At 43.5% G+C, this 23,131-nt stretch overlaps 1 protein-coding gene across 1 annotated transcript in view; it reads right to left on the bottom strand.

Annotated features, from left to right (window-relative positions):
- LOC142761154 (protein unc-93 homolog A-like) overlaps positions 1-23,131 on the bottom strand; it is a 161,494-nt gene that overhangs the window by 37,578 nt on the left and 100,785 nt on the right. The window contains exon 4 of the mRNA XM_075864348.1: positions 6,039-6,176. Coding sequence (XP_075720463.1) covers positions 6,039-6,176 — 138 coding nt within the window. The remainder of the gene's footprint in view (positions 1-6,038; positions 6,177-23,131) is intronic.

The following is a 23,131-nucleotide window of genomic DNA, read 5'->3' as shown; positions in this document are numbered from 1 at the left end:
CCTGTCCCCCTGCTAGCTACACCTCTGTGCAGTACTGAAGTGGCCTTGTCCCCAAGGATTCAAAGCCATACAGCGATATATAGAATTTGCAAATTATTATCCACAATTCATTCCTAATGTTTCTTCTATGTGGCACTCTTCTCTGTTATTACTAAAAAGCTTCTTAAGGCTATGTTCACACGGAGTATTTTGGGGGAGGAATATCTGCCTCAAAATTCCGTTTGGAACTTTGAGGCAGATATTCCTCTCCCTGCACGCCGATTTTCGCGGCAATTATCGCGCCGTTTTTCGCCCGCGGCCATTGAGCGCCGCGGGCATAAAACAGCGAGATATACGCTTTCTCCTGCCTCCCATTGAAGTCAATGGGAGGTCGGAGGCGGAAGCGCCCGAAGATAGGGCATGTCGCTTCTTTTTACCGCGAGGCAGTTTTACTGCTCGCGGGAAAAAGACGCCGACACCTCCCATTGAAATCAATGGGAGGCGTTCTCGGGCCGTTTCTGCCGAGTTTTGCGACGCGGTTTCCGCGTCAAAAAACTCGGCAAAATACCCCGTGTGAACATAGCCTAATGCTGAAGATTTGACTCCTGAGGCTGACTCAGCTTTCCTCAGTCCAAAACAAGCCTTCTCCTCTACCTCGGCTCTTCATAGACTGGATCCCAGCAAATCTGTTGTACTGGAAGTGGATGTTTCATCCGTTGGAGTTGGTGCTGTCTCAAATAGGAGATAAAGGTAATACACTTTCCTGTGGGTTTTTCTCTAAAGCCTTTTCAGCCGAAAAAAATCATGGCATCTGTGATTAGAAACTCCTGGCCATCAAATTGGCTATCGAAAAAAGGAGATATTTGTTGGAAGGAGCTCGTCGTTCCATTACCATTTATACAGACCATAAAAATTTACTGTACCTTCAGACAGCAAATCGTTTGAATCAGGCTCGTTGAGTAGTGTTCTCTCATTTAATTTCTTCCTCCTTGATTGACCAACAGGCAAGAACGATAAAGCCGATGCCGATCTCATTTCTTTGACTCTGAAGTTCAGGTTCCAGAACCTTAATACATCATAGATCCCCGTCGCATTGTGCCATTGACTAAGGCTGAAGTTCTTAATATTCCTCCTGGAAAGACTTTTTTCCTACTACCCTAAGAAAACTAATTCTCATTCTTCTAAGTTCTCAGGACACCCTGGAAAACAAAAAAACTCTGGATTTAGTCTCTCATACCTATTGTAGCCTTCAGTACCCCATGACATTAAGGGTTATGTTGTAGCTTATTCCACTTGTGCACAAAACAAAGCTTTACATCAAAGGCCTGCAGGGTTTCTACTTCCTTTGATTATTCCTGATTCTCCTTGGGCTTACATTAGTATGGATCTTATTACCGTCTTACCAAGTTCCCCTGGCTGTGCCGTGACTTGGGCCTTTGTAGACTGTTTCACGAAGATGGAATACTTCATACCTCTGCCAGGCCTGCCTTTTGCTACCTGTTTGCTCGTTCTTTTTATTGAACATATATTTCGCCTGCATGGACTCACTAAGCAAATTACTTCCATGCTCTGGAAAGCATTCTGAAACCCACCTAATGGTAAGTTATACTTTGTGTCACCTATTCAGGATAATTGGACTAACCTTCTACCCTGGTTAATATTTGCTTATAATAACAATTTTTTTTTCAGTTTCTTTTTAGTGTACAACCCCAAAGAATTCCCATGACAGTTCCTGCTCTTTTTCAAGTCCCAACAACCAGCATTTCTGATGCTGATCTCTTGCGTAACTGGCAAAAGACCAAAGAGCCAATAAATAAAGTTGTGACTGGCTTCAAGAATAATGCTGTCAGGAAGAGCAAGGATCCTTCTGAGTTCTGTCTAAGAAACAAGTTTTGACTATCCTGCAAACATATTCATAGAAACATTTTTGGGTCTCTATGTTGTCTTAAAATAAATCAATCCAGTATCTAGCTTCGTCATTGTCAGTCTTTGCGTACCCCCAATTCTTTTCATGTATCGCTCCTCAAACCTCAGGTGTTAATCATTTATCTAAGGAGATTCCATGTCCACGTCCATTAAATTCCTTGACTTCAAGAGATCCATAGGTCTACTCCTATTCCTCATTGATTGGAAGAATTTTGGTCCCCATGAGATCTCCTGGAAATCTGAGCAGCATATTCACGCTAATTCGCTCATCAAGAAGTTTTTCCTATAGTTTTCTCCTGTAGTTTTCTCACAAGTCTAAAAATAGGGGGCATATTTATGGCCACGCCCTTGGTCGCTGCCTCCTGTTCCCGCCACCACATACATACCTGTCCTGTGAATTCTGGCTCCTGGCCTACGCCACACTTTTCTCCCCCGGTCCACACTGCTTGTGGCCTCCCTGACTACCACTCTTCTTCAGCTCCTTTGTTTGCCACTCGTGCTGACCCTTACTGTCATAAACGGCCAGCACGAGCCAAACAACCCAGCTTTTCTGGATACAATAGGCGCCATCCCCCACTGCTCATTGCCTGAGCAATTAAGTTCTATAGTCTAGTTTACTAGAACTAATCTTCTATTTGTTCCAGTTGATTATCTGTTGTCAACCTTGCTTGAACTTGAGCTTGTCCTGTCTGCCGCTTGCCCTGACCTTTTCCTTGTTTACTATGAATACAGTCGGCTGTCTGCCCTGACCTCTGGCTCTGCTAAACGTAAGTAATTGTCTGTCGCTTCAATGACCTTTGCTAGTACGGACCCTGCAAATAGTCTTCTGTTGTTTATGTCTCACCTGGGTATTCTAGAGGCCAAGTCCACATCTCCATACAGAGGTTAAAGGGTGAATACCTAGCAATCCCTTAGACTCCGCTCCCAAGTTTAGTCCTATACCAAATCTGTGTGCAAGACTAAGGTCCACACCATCCCTTGTTAGCCCAGTGACAGTCACTAATAAGTTACATATACAATATTGAAGTGAATGTTTACATTTAACAGTTTTCAATTATTGGCTATTTTTTTTTTTTGGGTACATGCGACTTTTTGATCAGATTTTATTCTCTATGTTGGGAGGGGTGGTGACCAAAAAATAGCGATTCTGATGTTGTTTTTTTAATTGATTTTTTTTGGGGTGTTCATCGTGCAGGAAAAATAACATTATAGTTTTATAGTTTGGGTCGTTACGAAAGCGGTGATACCAAATATATGTACTTTTTTTAACGTGTTCATTTTTTTCCTATAATGAAAGTCTTATTATAGGAAAAAAAGCATTTTTTGCTTATATAACTTATAACTTTTTTTTTTACACTTTTAAAAAAAAAAAAAAATTATTACTTTTTTTTACTTTTTTTACTTGTCCCACTAGGGGACATTTGGACTTGCAGCTTTAGTCGCTGCTAGAGTACATTACACTACCTACGTAGTGTAATGTATTCTGTCATTGTGACGTGACAGTCACACTGACAGGAAGCCTAGGAGGAGCAGCCTCTGGCTGCTCCTCCTAGGCTTCCATACATGGCAACCCGGAGGCCATTGTCTGGCTTCTGATTGCCACGACAAGCATCGGCAACCCCCACAATCACTTCGTGTGGGCTGCCGATGTGCTTCAAACCCCTTAAATGTGGCGATCGCAATCGGTCGCCGCATTTATGGGGTTAATTGCCGAAATTAGCAGCGATGGTCCGCTGACCGGCAAGACCGGAGTGTCAGCTGTCGGGGACAGCTGACCTCCTAGTTCCCGGACACTGTCCGTTAAGCCAGTGTGCGCCGGAAACCGCTCCGCAACTGTATGTCCTGGTGTGGGAAGCAAGCCCTCTCCAGGATTTACAGTTGCGGCGCAGCGCGTGAACAGGTTAATGCTCCATGACGAATATATTTGTCATGGCATCAAACCGTCACAGACAGCTGACCATCACCGCTAGCCCGCCCGGGACCAATAAGAGCAGTCCTGGATCGGCGATCGCTCTGATGGGTCCGTGGATTTTCACGGACCAATCAGAGCAATTTCGCTCCTGGATGTACTATTAGGTCATGATGAGCGCAACGTTCGCGCTCCATGACCTAATAGTTCCTTGACGGCAGATACAGGAGCTGTGACAACTGCTGTCTCATACAACAATTGCCACAGCTCCTGCAGCAGCAGTAGAGACCGATCGCGGTGGTCACCCCTGATTAACCCCATAGAAGCCGCTTTCAATAGCGTTCGCGGCTTCTTAGGGGTTAAAACACCAGCGACGTTCTGCGACATGATCGCGGGCGACGATTTTTGCTATGGCAACCAGAAGCCTAACAATAGTAAAAAAAGTAAATATAATGTTGTATAAAATTAAAAAAATAAACGTTTATAAGTGATAAAAGTAAAAATCCGCTTTTCCCTTATCACTCTTTATTATAATTTTTTTTAAATAAAATAAATAAACAATGCATAATTGGTATCACCGCGTCCGAAATGGTCTGAACTACAAAAGTATTTAGTTATTTATCCCGCACTGTGAACGCTGTAAAAGAAAATAATAAACCATACCAGAATCATAATTTTTTGGTCACGTTACCTCCCAAAAAATTGAATAAACAGAGATCAAATATTGATGTATTGCATGTACCCACAAATTGTACTGATCGAAACTACATTTCGTTACACAAAAAACAATCCCTCACACGGCTTTCTTCATGGAAAAATAAAAAAGTTATGGCTCTTAGAATAAGGCAACACAATAAGAAAATGATTTAAAAAAAAAAAAGTATTTTATTGTGCAAATGCCATAAGACATAAAAAAAAGCGATAAACATATGGTATCGCCGTAATCGTATTGCCCCGCAAAATAAAGTGAATATGTCATTTATAGCGCACAGTGAACGCTGTAAAAAAAGGTATAAAAAACTATAGTAGAATTGCTGTTTTTTTAATCACCACTCCTCTTAAATAATAGAATAAAAACTGATCAAAAAGTCACATGCACCCCATGGAAACATGGAAACTACTTTTAATTCTTCAAGGGGTCTAGTTTACAAAATGGGGTCACTATTAAGGGGTTTCCCCTGTACTGGTACCTCAGAAGCTCTGCAAATGCGACATGGCGCCCAGAAACCAATACAGCAAAGTCTACATGCCAATTAGCGCTCCTGCCATTCTGAGCCCTGCCGTTTGTCTAACTAGCAGTTTATGACCACATATGGGGTATTGCCGTAATCGAGAGAAATTGGTTTTTAGATGTTGGGGTGCTTTTTCTCCTTTTTTCCTTGAAAAAAATTTGTACCTGTGGCGTCTAAATGCTCACTATACTCGATAAATTCCTTGAGGGGTGTAGTTTGCCAAATGGGTCACTTTTGGTGGGTTTCCACTGTTTTGGCACCTCAAAACCTCTCAAAACCTGAAATATATTCTAATAAAAAGCAGGCCTCAAAATCTACCAGGTGCTCCCTTGATTCTGAGGCCTGTGCTTCAGTCCATTAGCTCACTAGAGCCACATGTGGGATATTACTAAAAACTGCAGAATCTGGGTAATAAATATTAAGTTCCGTTTCTCTGGTAAAACCTTCTGTTTTACAGAAAAAAAATGGAATAAAAAGGATTTTCTGCATTAAAAATGAAATTTGTACATTTCACCTCTACTTTGCTTTCAATTACTGTGAAACGCCTAAAGGGTTAAGAAACTTTTCTAAACCTTGTAGCGTCCTAGAAAAATAAAAGAATGTTCAAAAAATTATGCCAACATATAGTACACATATGGGAAATGTGAACTAGTAACTATTTTGTGTGGAATTACTATCTGTCTTACAAGCAGATACATTTAAAATCAGAAAAAATGCTATCTTTTCAAAATTTTCTCAGAATTTTGCTACTTTTCACAAACAAACACTGAATATATCGAACATATTTTACCACTAACATAAAGTCCAATGTCTCACGAGAAAAAAAATCTCAGAATCACTTGGAGAAGTATAAGCATTACAGAGCTATTACCACATAAACTGACAGGTTAGATTTGAAAAATGGGCTCGGAGCTTTAAGGCCAAAACTGGGCTGCGTCATTAAGGGGTTAATCACTTAATTTAAGAAAAGAAAACAACAGCAAAAGTCTTACCTGTATAAATTCCCAAAAGTGTGTAAATTAAAGATGTAGTTGGCTTTTTCATACTGGTACTGTTTACATTGTTTTCTTCAACATATGGGCAATCATTTGCTCCGCAGTGTGTATAGTTTGGTAAACTTACATTATATCCTGCAAAAACAGTAACAATAATCAATATTTAACATTAAAGAACTGAAAGATTAACAATAAAATCAATTCCTACATTACAAAATGTTTTCCTGCATTTGAGGAAGGTTAATATATAGCATGGATGGCTGATTAAATGAGTTTTAGAAACATGACTCAATCATTGAAGCATGACCTAGTAAAATGACTAGAGCAACACCTAGTAGCTAGACAGCATGCCACCATGCAGTGCCAAAGTTGTGGGTGCCAAATAGGAGTGTGTCACGATTCAACCACAGAATGCCCTATTTTCCAGGCAGCAGCTATTCTCATTGAGCTTGTGCTCCTGACAGCTCCAGTGCTGAATCTATTGTCTAGCTTCTCTTGTTACTTGCCTTTTGAGATTCTTGCTTGATTAACTCTCATCCTTTTGGCTTTCTATAATTGCCTGGACCTTGTACTTTCTTTTTGCCAGACTATTGAGCTTCCTGTCTATAGTCTAGCTCATTGATGCCTTACTCTGCAATCTATTGCTGGTTATTTGAGTACAAAACTTGGATTGTTTCCTGACCACATCTCTGCCTTATACTACCAACTATTGACACTTATTTGTGTACCGAACCCAGATTGTTTCCATGTCTCTGCCTATTGTTACAAACTGTTGCTGCTTACCTGTGTACCGTGCCTTGGGCTGTTACTTGACTACTCTTGCTAATATCACCCACTTTCCAAATTATTTCTGACACTGGACTCTGAATCTGCTTCCAGACCTTGACAGAATAGTCGGCGCCGTTAAAACATGTTCTTTTGCATCTATGAGAATTTGGCACCACCTACCATGAAACATGTTCTCAGCTGAAAAATCTAGTGTGAGATCAACAAACAGAGATTATTGAATTGCAAAGAAAACTTCTGGATGTGCATGGCTCAACCGCAGATTCAAGTTCCAGGCATGCTACTATCACACATGCCACTAACTCGTCAAAAAACTCAGTGTGAACAGGGCCTTACCAGTAAAAAGAAAAGGGAATTGTTTACAATCAATCTTCTGACAGATGAAGCTCTAGTGTGTGCCTCTCCTTATGTAGAAAAGAATAGTAATCTTCTGAATGATTTGGAGGACTTTATCACTGCTGTTAACCACTTCCTGTCGTCATTTTAACTTTTTTCTCCCCACCTTTCAAAAGCTTTTTCATTTTCGATATAGTCCTATGAGGGCTTGATTTTTGCAGGATGACTTGTAGTATTTCGCAGCACCATTTAACCATTTATTGTGCCATATAATGTACTATGAAATGGGAAAAAAAATTATTTCTGGGGTAGAAAATGAAAAAATTAGCGATTCCTCCATTGTTTTTTGCACTTCGTTTTTACGGAATTGACCGTGCAATTAAAACAATATGTTAACTTTATTCTGTGGGTCAATACGATTACGGCGATGGCAAATATATATAGTTTTTTCTATGTTTTACTACTTTTACAAGGAAACCACTAAGTGTAAAAAATGTAATTAATTTTGTGTCGCCAAATTATGAGAGACATAACTTTTTTATTTTTCCATTAATTAAGTGTTATGAGGGCTTATTTTTTGCAGGATAAGGTGCAGTTTGTAATGCTACCATTTTAGGGTACATGTGAGGTTTTGATCAGCTTTTTATTACATTTTTTGTGGGAGATGAGGTGACCAAAAATGTAAAGAAAAAAAGATTTATATTTTTTTTACGGCGTACACTGTGCGTGTTAAATAATGATATATTTTAATAGTTAACACTATTACGGATGCGGCAATACGAATTATGTTTATTTATTTTTTTACAATGCTTTAGGGGGAAAATTGGAAAAGTTTTTTTTTAACTTTTAATATATATATTTTTGTTTTTGCATAAAAAAACTTTATTTTACTGATTTTTACTTGTTTTATTATACTAATTTTTACTTGCTTTATTAGTCTCCCTAGGGAACTTCAACCAGTGATTGTTGGATCGCTTGCACTATATACTGCAATATTAATGTATTGCAGTATATCATCTTTCTGACAGGCTTCTATTAAGGTCTGCCAGAGGCAGGGATAACAGGAGCACAAAGATGACAGACCTGGGGGCCTTCGTTAGGCTCGCAGGCTGCCATAGCAACCATCACCACCCCACGATTGGATTGAGGGGTGCGCGATAAGCTGCTAGAGGGGGTCGCCCCACTCTTTCTTATGATTTCAACTTATTGACCAAGGCATTTAACGGGTTAAACGAGCAGGATCACGCTCGGGCGCGATCCCGCTCGTTACTGTGAAGTGTCGGCTGTAAGATATAGCCGACACCCGCATTGTATGGAGCGTGCTTACTCCGTGAGCCCGCTCTATACTTCCCCTACCTGGCTGAAGCTGAACTGCATAACCTGGAAGGAAGGAAAACACTTTGTTGCTGAATATAGAGCAGAATTTCATCTTTGGGTAGCTTATACCTTGCATCCCCGAAGAGTCAATTTCGGTGAGCACTTTCAGAGCAAGTGAGCGATGAACTTTCCAGAGTGGAAACTACAGATGAGTTGAAGTACCTAATTCAATTGTGCATTGAAATTGATATGGGACTTATTGAAAAATGAAGAGAAAAACTGAGGGCATTTGGAAATGATCCTGCCTTCTCCTTCGGTCAACCAACACTGGAGACCCAGCAAAATACTGAATTTATATTTGTACCTATGTAAAATAATTTTACTCAAAAACCCTTTTCTACAGTAGGAAATGAGAGGTGACGTACATAAAATCTCTGCCTTTATTGCAAGGTTCAGGGCACTATACTGTTTATTGGCCAAATAAGATCCATAGGACAATCGCTGTCACTGATGCCTTCAGGACATTGGAATGGACACTTTTAGTATCTTGTAATGTCTTTTGGACTATGTAATGCAACAGCCACTTTCCCACATGTTATCAATGATGTTTTCAGGGACTTATTGGATTCATTTGTAATATCCTACTACCAGGATGATGTCTTGATTTTTTTCAGACAATCTTCTAAAGCATTGCAAACATGTCTGCACCATACTACAGCTTAAAAACATTGCTTGTACATTAAACTTGAGAAACGTGAGTTTTAACAGAGTGCAATTAATTTTCTAATTACATAATTAAATTTTATCTCCACAAGATCGGAGTATGGAGAATAGTAAAAACAAGGATGTTGTTTATTGGCCAACCCCAAACAATGAAGAAAGATATTTTGGTTTTGCTAACTTCTATGGAAAAACTGGAGAACTTGTTTCCCGTTCCTTTTGGTGTGTAATCTTTAAGAAGGAACTGAAAGATCTAATCAGACTCTTGAACTGTACAGTACCTTCTATAACGTCCGCGGCCGCAGACCGCAGACTCCTCTCATCCTGCCGACGCCTTCCTTCCCGGAGATGCCAATACATGTGGCCATCCAGGCCTGCAGTTACCACTAGGGTGCGCTCGTGCGAGCTCAGTCCCGGCCTTAAAGGGCCAGCGCACACACATGTTTAGAATTGTCCAATCACCTTTGACTATAAGAAGGGCCCCGCCCCATCACTCATTGCCTGAGCGATGTTGTGTTTTTCTGTCAGTCTAGTAAATGTTCTCTTAGTGTTTTCCTGTTCCCAGGGTTCCCGTTCCTGCTTCCTGTATCCTGTGATACCTTGTTCCTGTGCCTTAAAAGAGTTGGAGTCGTGTTGTGTTACACCACGCCTGGTGTCTGCTGCCACGGTCCCATCTGAGCCTAGCCATTGCTACTGTCTGTACTACCACAGTTATCCTTGCTCGGACTATAGACTTTACTTGTTACACTGTTTGGCCAGCTGCTATCCCGCTACGGCGGTACGGCCCAGTGGGTCCACATACCCACAGATCATAACAGTACGATCAGGCCATGGACCCCGCTGGTCAACCCAAGACCGTGACGACATCACAAACCATCCAGGTGGATATACTGGTTTGCCAATTACGACAGGACCAACTCCTCCAAGCGGTGAACATTATTGCACATTGGCTGGATACGCATGCTGCAGTTTCCCCGACACATGCTCCTATTGCCTCTACTGTTCCTCCTGCTGCACCTCCTAGCAGTACTGACTCCCCAACTACACCTCCTGGCAGTGCTTTCCCCCGATTTTCTCTGATACTACCTCATTGCTATGATGGAGATGCGAGGACCTGCAGGGGATTTCTGAACCAGTGCCAGATCCACTTCAGTCTACATGCCAGAGCATTTTTTACTGACGGCGCAAGGGTTGCTTTCATCGTCTCTCTTCTTACTGGCAAGTCCCTAGCATGACTAATGGGAACGTCAAGGACCAGAAACCCAGGACTTCCAGTGTTTCCTACAGATTTTTCGCATGTTTTTTTGAGGAACCTGGACGAGTCTCCTCAGCAGATGCATCTCTGCTGACCCTTAGCCAAGTGGACACCTCCATCGTCGAGTACGCCATTCAGTTACGCACCCTGGCGGCAGAGCTGTCCTGGAACAACGAGGCCTTGGGGGCTACATTCTGGCAGGGACTGTCTCCTAAGATTAAAGACGAGCTCGCCGCTCGTGATCTGCCGCCTACCCTGGTTGACTTCATAATTTTAGCCACCCGGATTGACATGAAGATCCGGGAGCGATCCCAAGAGGTTCGCCGGGAGGCAAGATTCCCACCAGAGGAGTCTATGCAGGTGGACCTGTTTAAACAGTCTTTCCAAGAGAGACACCGCAGACGCACTTCAGGACTTTGTCTGTATTACGGCTTTGGAGGCCATATTGTGCATTGGTGTCCGCAGAGGCAAGCGAAACAACCGTGCCTAGGATTGGTTGGAGAGACAACCCTAGGTGGAACTGCACTAGGGAGAGAGTTCTCCTTGAGACTGTCCATTCCCGTGACCATAGTATCTGGTGAAAAGACGCATCGGGTCTCTGCATATCTGGACTCAGGGTCCACAGCAAACTTCATCCGGAAAGACCTTTTGGATCTTCTTCAGTTGCCCATGGTCCCCCTGGGGACATCTTTGGCTGATGCCTCGGTGAATGGAGTGCCTCTGCCCGACCCAATCATAGCTGAGACCAAACGGCTCAAAACTCCAAGTTGGAGCCCTTCATACGGAGCTAATCTCATTTCTCGTTCTGCCCAAAGCCATCACCATGTGCTGCTGGGTCTGCCTTGGCTTCGACTACATGCCCCAGTTTTGGACTGGAATTCCAGAGAGGTTCTCCAATGGGTTCTCAAGTGTCGCAATTGCTGTCTGTCGCAGATCCATCTGGTCCTGTCTCCTTTGCCTTAGTCATTGGCAGGATTGCCTGCTCAGTACTCAAGAAGGAGGCTGAGATGCTCCGTCTACACCAGGCTTATGACTGTGCCATTGAACTGGTTCCAGATGTGTCCCCTCCCCGTGGACGGGTATTCCCTCTCTCCTTGCCAGAGACTCAGTCCATGTCGATCTACATCAAGGAGAATCTGAATAGCAGTTTCATACGGAAGTCTTCCTCCCCGGCCGGGTTCTTCTTTTTCAAGAAATAAGACGGATCTCTTCGGCCTTGCATTGACTACCATGGTCTCAATCAAGTCATGGTCAAAAAAAAATATCCATTACCCCTAATATCCAAACTATTTGACAACATACAAGGAGTCAAGATCTTCTCTAAACTGGACTTGCGTGTGGCTTACAACTTGATTCGAATCCGTCAAGGTGATGAGTGGAAGACAGCGTTTAACACTCGAGACGGGCACTATGAATACCTGGTGATGCCCTTTGGTCTGTGTAACGCTCCGGCGGTCTTCCAGGAATTAGTCAATGACATCTTCCATGACCTCCTCTATGTCTGTGTTGTGGTCTATCACTATGACATTTGAATTTTTTCTCCAGATCCGACAACTCATTGGAGACGTGTCCATCAAGTGTGCTGCGATTAAGGGAGAATCGCCTTTATGCCAAGCTGGAGAAGTGCGTGTTTGAGAAAAACTCTCTCCGCTTCCTGAGCTACATACATCTTTCCGATGTATCTCTACAGTTTTCGTTGGAGGTGGATGTCTCCTCTGTTAATGCAGGCTCACTTCTGTTCCAGAGAGGCTCCAAAGGGAAAGCAGTGGTATGTGGTTATTATTCTGGACTTTTTTCTTCCGCAGAGCGCAATTACTAGATTGGGAATCGGGAGTTATTGGCCATCAAATTGGCTCTTGAGGAGTGGAGACATCTACTAGAGGGTGCAGCTCACCCCATCCTGATATATACTGAACACAAGAACCTCACCTATCCCCAGTCGGCCCAACAGCTGAACCCCCGTCAAGCCAGGTGGTCGCTGCTCTTTGCTCGGTTCCAGTTTATGCTCCACTACCACCCTGCCGACAAAAATGGGAGGGCCGATGCCTTCTCCAGGTGGTTCGAGACAGAGGACACCGTGGAGTCTCCACAAAACATCGTTGATCCATCCTGCATCATCTCTGTTAATCCCCTGCAAGTTAGAGACATCCCTCCGGGGAGGACTTTTTTACACCTTGCATACAGGAGGAGAATCCTTCGCTGGGGACATAGCTCTAAACTGGCAGGGCACGCTAGTGTCCGTAAAACCAGACATCTGATTGCCCGTCAGTTCTGGTGGCCTACACTGCCCAAAGACATCGTGGACTTTGTCTCGTCCTACACGGTGTGCACGGCTAACAAGGTTGCTCACTCCAAGCCTGCTGGTCTGCTTCAGCCGCTGCCTGTGCCCAATGCCCCCTGGCAGCATATAGAAATGGACTTTGTCACGAACCTGCCCCCCTTTGCTGGATGCAGTACAGTCTGGGTGGTGGTGGACCAATTCTCGAAAGTGGCCTACCTTCTGCTTCTCGACTGGCCAACCTCTTCAACCAACACATCTTCTGCCTGCACGGCTTACCTCTGCATATCATGTCTGATTCAGTTCAGTTCACCTCAAAGTTCTGGAGAGCCCTCTGTAAATTGATGTAATGTTGGACTTTTCCTCAGCCTACCGCCCCCAGTCCAATGGTCAAGTCGAGAGGATCAATCAGATCATGGAGAACTACCAATGACACTTCATCTCCAGGCAGCATGATGACAGGGTGCAGTTTCTTCCTTGGACCGAGTTATCTTATAAAAACCACACAAGCGAGTCCACTGCTGCCACACCGTTCTCCATCGTATATGGCCAACACCCGCAAATTCCTCTCCCGCTGTCAGCTACGTCCCAGGTGCCCGCAGCGGACTCTTTATTCAGGGACTTCCTGCAGATATGGCAACAAACCTGATCCTCTACTCTGCTGGTGGTCGACTGCATGAAGCGTAAGGCGGACACAAGGAGATGAGAGCCGCCTCAGTTTCTTCCAGGTACCAAGGTCTGGCTGTCCTCTAGGATTATCCAGCTGAAGGTGCCGTCACACAAGTTTGCTCCCAGGTTCCCCGGACCCTTCGAGATCCTGAAACAGATCAACCCTGTCTCCTACAAGCTTCGGCTGCCTCCTACTTTCAAGATTCCCAACTCCTTTCATGTTTCCCTCCTGAAGCCTCTGGTCCTGAACCGCTAATCCAAGACTCCTGATCCTGCAGTTACCTACGGCGGTTCATCTAATACATTTGAAGTTAAGGAGATCTTGGACACCAAAAAAGTAGGAGGAGGAACCTTCTATCTGGTGGATTGGAAGGGATTTTGTCCAGAGGAGAGATCCTGGAAGCCAGAGGAAAACTTCAATGCTCCTACCCTCATTAAGAAGTTCCTCTCTCGCTTTGGTCTCAAGAAGAGGGGGTGTAAGAGGGGGTATACTGCAATGTCCGCAGCTGCAGATCACAGATTCCTCTCATCCTGCCGATGCCTTCCTTCCCGGAGATGCCAGCACATGCTGCCTTCCTGGCCTGCAGTTACCACTAGGGTGCGCGAGCTCAGGCCCGGCCTTAAAAAGCCAGCACGCACACATGTTTAGAATTGTCCAATCATCCTGTTCTATAAGAAGGTCCCTGCCCCTTCACTCATTGCCTGAGCGTTGTTGTGTTTTCCTGTGTCAGTCTAGAAAATGGTCCCTTAGTGTTTTCCAGTTCCCAGGGTTCCCATTCCTGCTACCTGTATCCTGTGCTACCTTGTTCTTGTTCCTTAAAAGAGTTGATGTCGTGTTGTGTTACACCACGCCTGGTGTCTGCTGCCAAGGTCACATCTGAGCCTAGCCATCACTACTGTCTGTGCTACCACAGGTACCCTTGCTCGGACTATAGACTTTACTTCGTACACTGTTTTGCCAGCTGCTATCCCACTATGGTGGTATGGCCCAGTGGGTCCACATACCCACAGATCGTGACACCTTCGATGCTTTGTTAGTTATCTTCAGGGTGATTGGTTGCTTACCCACAGCTGAGTTTGCATACAATTACACCAAGCATAGTTCAACATTACAAATCTTTTCTATGGCAATACAGGCCTTTACCCAGTCATTCCTGAATTACCAATTTCTACCTCTCTTACAGCACTGACTGAACACTTGACAACATCACAAAAGGTTAAAGAAAAAGTTGTTGAAAGTTTGCATGATGCTCAAAAACAAATTATACAGTCTGCTGTTAAACACCTTTAAAACAACTCTTGCATTTATGTAGGGGACAAATTGTGTCTTTACACCCAAAAATTAAAACTGTAGGTACCTTCTCTAAAACTGGGCCAGAAATATAATAGGCAATTTCAAATTTCTGCTCAAATTATTGAGCTTCCTTAGTATAAAACTTCCTGAGACTATGAAAGTGAATTCTGTTTTTCATTGTTCTCTCACCATTTCTTAACAATCCTTTTCCGGTTGGCAATTTGCCTCCTCCACCACTAGTAAATGTGCAAGGTCAAGAATATGTTGTTGAAAAGATCTTGAACTCCAAAATCTATCTTGAGAACCAGAAGAAAAGGTTCCTGTTCCTAGGCTTACAAAATATTTTTTTTTCATTGAGATCCTAACAAGCCAGCACCTATGGCATCCAGAGGACATCCTGGTAGAAGTGGAGTACTGTCAGGATTTTAACCCAGGAACGCCTGTGTCCCAGAAAGTAGCTCTTCTCAATTAGCTAAAGGCGCTGCTAAACATCGCCAATGTTGCATCTATTGTCTAGCTTCTCTTGATACTCATCTTTTGAGATTTCTTGCTTGATTTACTGTTTAGTGCCACCCTTTTGGCTTCCTATATAAGTTTGGCCCTTGTACTTCCTCCTTGCCAGACTGTTGAGCTTCCTGCCTCTAGTCTAGCTAATGGATGCCTTACTCTATACACTATTGCTGCTTATTAGAGTATCAAACTTGGATTTTTTCGTGACCATGTCTCTGCATTATACTACAAACTGTTGACGCTTATCCGCAAAAAATGCACCGTTTTTCATGTGTTGCAGTTCCATGTGCCATCAGTTTTTGTTCCGTGTGTCATCAGTTTTTCATGTCAGTGTTGGTGCACATTTTTTTATTTACTTATTTTTTTCTCAGCATTTCTTTAGCAACTGGTGCTTGAATCGACAGCACATGGATGACTCCGTGTGCTATCCGTGATTTTCACGCACCCATAAACTTCAATAGGCGACGTGGTCCACAAAATGGACCAGAATAGGACATGCAGTGAGTTTCATTTAACGGTAACACGCTGCATGAAAAATCACTGATGTCTGAATAGCCCCATTGAATTGCATAGGTCCATGTGATGTCCGTTTTGTTAACGGACAGCACACGGATGTATACAACTTTCGTCTGAATATGGCCTTATTCCTGGATACTTGATCTAAAACCAAACAAAGTGGTATTTTTTAAAACTGAGGCCTCATGCACATGACTGTAATGATTTTTACTGTCCGCAAATAAGGATCAGTAGTCATCCACAAGTCATCCGAATATAGGGAACGCTGCCGCAAATACGGTCAGTAGTGCATCCGTATTTACGGATCCACAATAAAACCCAGGTAGCAATCTTGGGTAATCTCCTGGTGTCACATAGCAACAATTCCACAATTACGGACAGCCGTAGATCCACCCCTATAGCCATCCGCAATTGCGGAAACGCCCATAAACTTCTATGGGGAGTCTGTTACGCAATTTCGGACAAAAATTGGACATGTTCTATAATTTTCGGATCATTTCTACGGCACGGACACAGATCTGTAAATATATTGAAAGGTGTCCGTGGCCAATAGAAATGAATGGATCTGCAATTTGAAAACTACGGTCATGTGCATGGGGCCTTAAAGGGAAGGTGTCATGAAATATATATATTTTTTATCATATTGCTTTTAGTATGATATGAACATAAATTGTATTTATTTGTGTTCTTGTGTTCTACTTTTTACTTTTTTCTTACCATTACTTCTCTATGGGTGCTGCCATTTCTTTTTCATCTCTGTATGTGTCGATTAACGACACATACAGAGATGGAATACGGCACATACATCCCCATAGAGAATGCGAACGGGAGCCGTTCCATTCTCTGCAGCATACGCCGTCTGTGTGGGAACGGCGCATGCGCCGCTCCCACACAGACCAAAACGAAGTTTGTTAGCAGAGCGAAATCCGGCGCCATTTCATGTGGACCGGAAGCCGCTGCTGGACAGTAAGATGACGACTTCCGGCCGCGGCTTCCGGCCATATGTTCGAGGAAGCGAAGACGCAAGGAATAAGATCGGAGGCGACAGCGGTGGCAGGAGCAGCTAATTTATGTTTGTGTATGTGATGTGTGTATTATGTTCGTGTATGTTCATGTTATACTTTCTGCTTAGCACCGTATCTAATCCTCCTACACTGTGCAGCCGCTCAGAAAATGGCGGCACACAGTGTAGGAGGTTTAAAAATTCAAACCCCTCCTTCTCCTGGCACTAGCCAGAATAAGGGAGGGGGGATTGTGTGAGGACACTAGAGCGAGTGTGTCTACCCCAAATTTGCAGCATAAAGCAATGAGGTTGCTTTACCACATTGACTATGCTGTAATTTTGGGAACTGCTCCCTCTAGTGACCAGCACATGGAAATGTTATAAATTATTATCTAATTTATAATATTTCCTGACTTGTGAAAAAATAAAAAAATAAAAACAATGTATAAACATTTAAATAATAATTGTTTAACTGAAAAAAAAATTCTAGCGACACATTCCTTTTAACCCCTTCCCTCAATTTCACGTAACCGTACGTGATGGGATGCGGTCTGTTCCCGCATTTCCACGTACAGTTACGTGAACGCTTTAAACGGTCGCCGCACCGGGATGTGTGGCGGCAGTTTAAAGCAGACGGCTGTCCGAGACAGCCTAGCAGCTGAGGATGCCGGCCGAGGACCAATCACAGCTGTCCTCGGCTGGCGATGGAGTTGATTGGTCCATCAGTGCAGATGGACCAATCACAGCTTAGTGTGATGTTTCGAACGATTTAAACTTCCGCCGCACATCCCGGTGCGGCATAAGTTTAAAAAAGACGGCTGTCAGAGACAGCCTAGCAACTCTGGATGCCGGCCGAGGACCAATCACAGCTGTCGTCGGCCGGCGATCGCTGTGATTGGTCCATCAGTGCAGATGGACCAATCACAGCTTTATTTGACTTTGACAGCGTTACATTTCTGGAAATACGGCTGTCCAAGACAGCCTAGTAACAGGGGATGCCGGCTCAGGACCAACCACAGCTGTCCTTGGCCGGCGATCGCTGTGACTGGTGCATCAGTGCTGATGGACCAATCACAGTTTATTATGACAGTTGGAGAGGGGATTTTAGTGTAGTCTCCGTCTCTGACCGCTTCACTTCTGTCAGGGAAGCGATCAGAGAAGGAGCTGCTATTGCTAGATAGATTATAAATTAGTAATTAACCATATAAATTAAGCCCTGTATCACCCAGCAGCCAATCTACTGTGCCCTATACCTGTCCTGTGCCCTATACAGGTGTCCTGTGCCCTATACAGGTGTCCTGTGCCCTATACAGGTGTCCTGTGCTCTATACAGGTGTCCTTGCCCTATACAGCGGTCCTGTGACCTATACAGCTGTCCTGTGACCTATATAGGTGTCCATCACCTGCCATCTATACCACAGTACCCTTGGTGCCTGATAATAAGACTGGTAGCCTCATGCTCTGCATCCTGCCTCGTGCGCCGCATCCAGCCTTGTGCGCTGCATCCAGCCTCGTGCGTCGCATCCAGCCTCGTGCGCCGCATCCAGCCCCCCTGTGCCGCAACCAGACCCCCTGTGCCGCATCCAGACCCCCTGTGACACATACAGGCTCCTGTGCACCAAGACGTCTGTTACTGCCCAGCGTTTAAAATAAAAAAATTAATCCCATCATTGACTCGCCACCCTCCTGTGCTTGATTGGCACCAATCAGCCTCATCAGCACTCTGCCACCAGTATCACCTGTGATGCCTGCAAATCACTGCCCACCTGTAATTATCCTGTGATACCTGCAAATCACTGCCCAGTGACATGTGTGAAAAGTGAGGTGTAAAATAAATTCACCCCTTCATTGTCTCATCGCTACCGTCCTGTATTCTGCGCCTAATTCGGACATACCAAACTCCATCCACCTGCGTTTGACACCTGTTACCCGGGAGTTTTTGTAGATAGATTAAAAAAAAATACCTTGGTTTTAGGGAATTAGTTATTCTATAAAATAAAAAAAAAATAAAAAAAAATACAACAAAAGTCTTACGTTACTTTCAACGCCAGTGACACATTGTTACTAAGTTTACAGAAGAAAAAAAAGCGTCTGTATACTGCCAAAGAGGCATATGCCATGTTCTTTGAGGACTCTGATTCTGGTAGTGGGGAAGAGGTGACATTTTTAGTGTCCTCTTCGTCTAGTGACTCATCTACTGATAAACCGCCACATAGGCGTCCAAGGGTAGGCGTCAGGAGTGCACAATTGCAGCCAAGTACAGCTGGCTCCACATGGATCCCCGCGGATAATTTTGTGCCCCAGGAGCCTGAATTCACTGCGACTCCAGGCATCAATGTAGATAACGCACTCTTCAGTGAAATTAACTATTTCCAACTGCTCTTCACTGATGACCTTGTAAATTTGATTGTGGCACAAACTAACATATATGCCCAGCAATTTATTTCCCGCAATCCAAATAGTTATTATGTCAGGCCCCAAAAATGGATCCCCACAAACCCCACTGAAATCCGCAAGTTCTGGGGACTTCTATTGAGTATGGGCATTACCAAAAAACCCACGATACGTTCCTATTGGAACAGAGACATCCTTTATCATTCCCCTCTTTATTTTCTTGCCATGCCCAGGACCCGTTTTGAAATTTTATTAAAATTCATTCACTACAACAATAACGTTGAGTGCCCTTTCCTCAAATGACCCCAATTATGATAGACTCTATAAAGTTAGGCCAGTAGTTGAATACTACAACTTAAAATTCAGTCAGGTCTATACGCCCCAAAAATGCCTAGCAATGGACGAATCCCTAGTCCATTTTAAAGGCAGATTACACTTCCGCCAGTACCTGCCCAATAAAAGGGCTAGGTATGGAGTGAAGCTGCATAAGGCCTGCGAAAGTGTGTCTGGGTATACACTGCGCTTTCGTGTATATGAAGGGAAGGATTCAAAGATCGAGACAACAAACTGTCCCCCTCTCCTGGGAATAAGTGGGAGTATAGTATGGGATTTGCTCCACCCCATACTAGACCAAGGATATCACTTGTATGTGGACAATTTTTACAATAGCGTCCCCCTCCTGAAGTGCCTTTCTGCCAGGGGCACACTAGCATTTGGCACAATTCGGCTAAATCAAAAGGGTCTCCCCAAGTCCTTTATAGAGCAGACACTGCGCTGTGGGGAAAGCAGGGCTGTTTGCTCCGAAAATGTGATGCTTGTCAAATATAAAGACAAGCGTGATGTCTTTGTTTTGACCACACTGCATGCTGATTGATCCACCCCAGTTCCAGTCAGAGGAGCCACATAGCAGACCACCAATCCTGTGTGCATCCAGGACTATAACCAATTCATGGGAGGGGTGGATCTTTCGGACCAGGTACTGCAGCCCTACAGTGCCCTAAGAAAATCTAAGGTGTGGTATAAAAAAAATTGGCGGTATACCACACCCAAGTGGCACTCTATAACGCCTTTGTTCTCTACAGAACAGCAGACAATACGGAGAATTTCCTGGGATTCCAAGAAAAAATTATTAAAAAAATGATTTTTGGAGACCAGGAAGCAGAAGGTAGCAGTGAAGGTAGCAGCACTTCTGGGATCTCCAGAATAATACATGGCCACAGCATTTCCCGGGAGTACTTCCTCCCACAGAAAAAAAACAAAAAACCCCAGAAAAGGTGTCGAGTTTGCTCAAGCAGAGGGATTAGGAAAGACACCACTCAGTACTGTATGAGCTGTCCCTCTAAACTAGGCCTCTGCATCGGAGAATGCTTCCGTTTTTATCACACCTTTGTTGATATTCGTTAAATCTAATTTTTACTCCTCCAATGACATCATATCCATTCCATTTATTTCTTAAATACCCCCTGGGCATTTATTTTCCAAATTAATTTGATATCTCAATAATACCACACCCGCCCCCCCCCCCCCCCCCCAAAATACAAATTCCCATTATACCCCTAGATGAATACTGTGCTTTGAAGGGTGCAATTTTATTAAATGAGGCATTTCTTGAACTTACTTTATGTTCTGGAGACTCTGCAAACATAAGGTGTTGCTTAAAAATCATCCATGTAAAAAGTAGGCCCTAGAAACCTACTGGAACTGTGTAAAAATTATATATGGAGTATTATTCAGCACAAGATCCAAAGACAAAATGGTAGGCCTTCCTTCTGAGCCCTACAGTATGCCCAGGCAACAGTTAATGGCCACATATGGGGTATTGGCCTTATCCGGAGAAATTGCACAACAAATTTTGGGGTGCTTTTTTTTTATTTTTATTATTATTACCATTGTATAAAAGAAAAATTTGAGGATAAAGCAGGATAAGCTTTATTGGAGAAAATTAAATTCTGCATTTTCACGGCCCAGTGTTTATAACTTCTAAGAAGCACCTTTCGAGTCAAAATGTTCACTACACCCCTAAATAAATTCCTTAAGGAGTGTAGTTTGCAAAATGGGGTCACTTCCTGGGGGTTTCCACTGTACTTGTACCTCAGTAGCTCTGCAAACGCGACATGGCACCTGAAAACCATTCCAGACAAATCTGAGCTTCAAATAGCGCTACTTCTCTTCTGAACCCTGTTGTGGGTCCAAACAGCAATTTAATACCACATATGAGGTATTCCCGTAATCGGGAGAAGTTGCTTTACAAATTTTGGGGTTCTTTTTCTCCTTTATTCCTAGTAAAAATTAAAAATGTCTACGTTTTCTCAGAAAAAAAGTCAATTTTCATATTCACGGCCGAATTCCACAAAATTCTGCAAAAAACCTGTGGGGTCAAAATGCTAACAATTCCACTAGGAAAATTCCTTGAGGGGTGTAGTTTCCAAAATGGGGTCACTTTTGGGGTGTTTCCACTGTTTTGGTCCCTCCAGGACGTTGCAAACGCGACATGTCACCGAAAACCAATCCAGCAGAATCTGGACTCCAAAATCCAAATTGCGCTGTTTCTATTGTGAGCCCTGCCGTGGGTCCAAACAGCAGTTAATTACCACATATGAGGTATTCACGTGATCACTGGGTTGCCGGTGGCTGCAAAGTTGATCGGAGGCCTAATACCTACCTCCCGGTCTGCCAGCAATGGAAAACTCCTTTACCACGCTCGGCGGCGGGGCCTAAAAGGCTTCCGGTACCATCGGCAAGATGGCGCCGCTCAGCTTCCGGCTCAGAATCTGAGCCTGCGTGAACAGCAGGGGGTGTCCGTAGTATGTTACAGTGGACACCCCGCTGTATCGGCAGGAACCGGAGCTAGCACCGATTCCTGCCATTAACCCCTTTGATGCAGCGATCCAAAGTGATCGCTGCATCAAAGTGGTTTTTAGCAAATCGGCAGCCTGCCATGCGATGGCAATGCTGGCAACTGCTACTATAGCAACAGGAGGCCTAACAATGGCCTCCTGTCTGCCATTACGGAAGCCGATTAGGCGCCGACCGGAGCCGAAGCCTGATCGGCTTGCTGTCAGTGAATAACTGACAGTTCTAATACATTGCACTACATAGGTAGTGCAATGTATTAGAATATCAATCAAACAGTCGGACCTTCAAGTCGCCTAGTAGGACTAAAGAAAAATGTAAAAAAAAGTGTAAAAAAAATAAAATAAAAGTTTCAAGTAATAACATAAAACACGATCGCCCTATTTCCCTTATCAAGTCATTTATTATTGTAAAAATATTATAAAACCATAGATATTTGGTATCACCGCGTCCGTAACAACCTGAACTATAAAAATATTATGTTAGTTGTCCCTCGCAGTGAACGCCGTAAAAAACAACCTATAAAATAATGGCAGAATTGCTTTTTTGGTCACTTTGTCTTACGAAAAGTTAAATAAAAAGTGATCAAAGTCGCTTGTATCCAAGAATGGTATCTAAAAAAACTATTACTCGTCTCGCAAAAAACAAGCCCTCAGACAGCTCTGTCTACGAAAAAATGTAAAAGTTATGGCTGTTACAACTTGGCGACAGAAAAAATACATTATTCTTACAAAAGTAATTTTATTGTGCAAAAAGTTGTAAAACATAAAAAAGTGCCATAAATTAGGTATCGCCAGAATCGTACTGAACCGCAGAATGAAGGTAACATGTAATTTAACACGCATGGTGAATGCTGTATAAAAAAAACGATGGCAGAATTGCTGTTTTTTAATTACCTTGCCTCCCAAAAAAAAGGATAACAAGTGATCAAAAAGCCGCATGTACCCCAAAATGGTACCAATAATAACCACAGCTCGTCCCGCAAAGAAACAGCCCTCATACCACTACGTCTAAGAAAAAATAAAATAAGTTAAGGCTCCAATAAGTCAGGAAAGAAAAATATGCAGTTGTGTCCGCCCGAGGGGAACATTTCTTCTGTTTCAAGAGGCGAATTATCAAGGCACTAAAATTAGGGAACCAGGAAGGGGAGGGCCGCGAA

This window comes from Rhinoderma darwinii, chromosome 4 (assembly GCF_050947455.1).
Source record: "Rhinoderma darwinii isolate aRhiDar2 chromosome 4, aRhiDar2.hap1, whole genome shotgun sequence".
Classification (NCBI taxonomy): Eukaryota; Metazoa; Chordata; class Amphibia; order Anura; family Rhinodermatidae; genus Rhinoderma; species Rhinoderma darwinii.
Note: the sequence above shows the minus strand (reverse complement) of the source record. Positions and strands in the feature narration are given on the sequence as shown.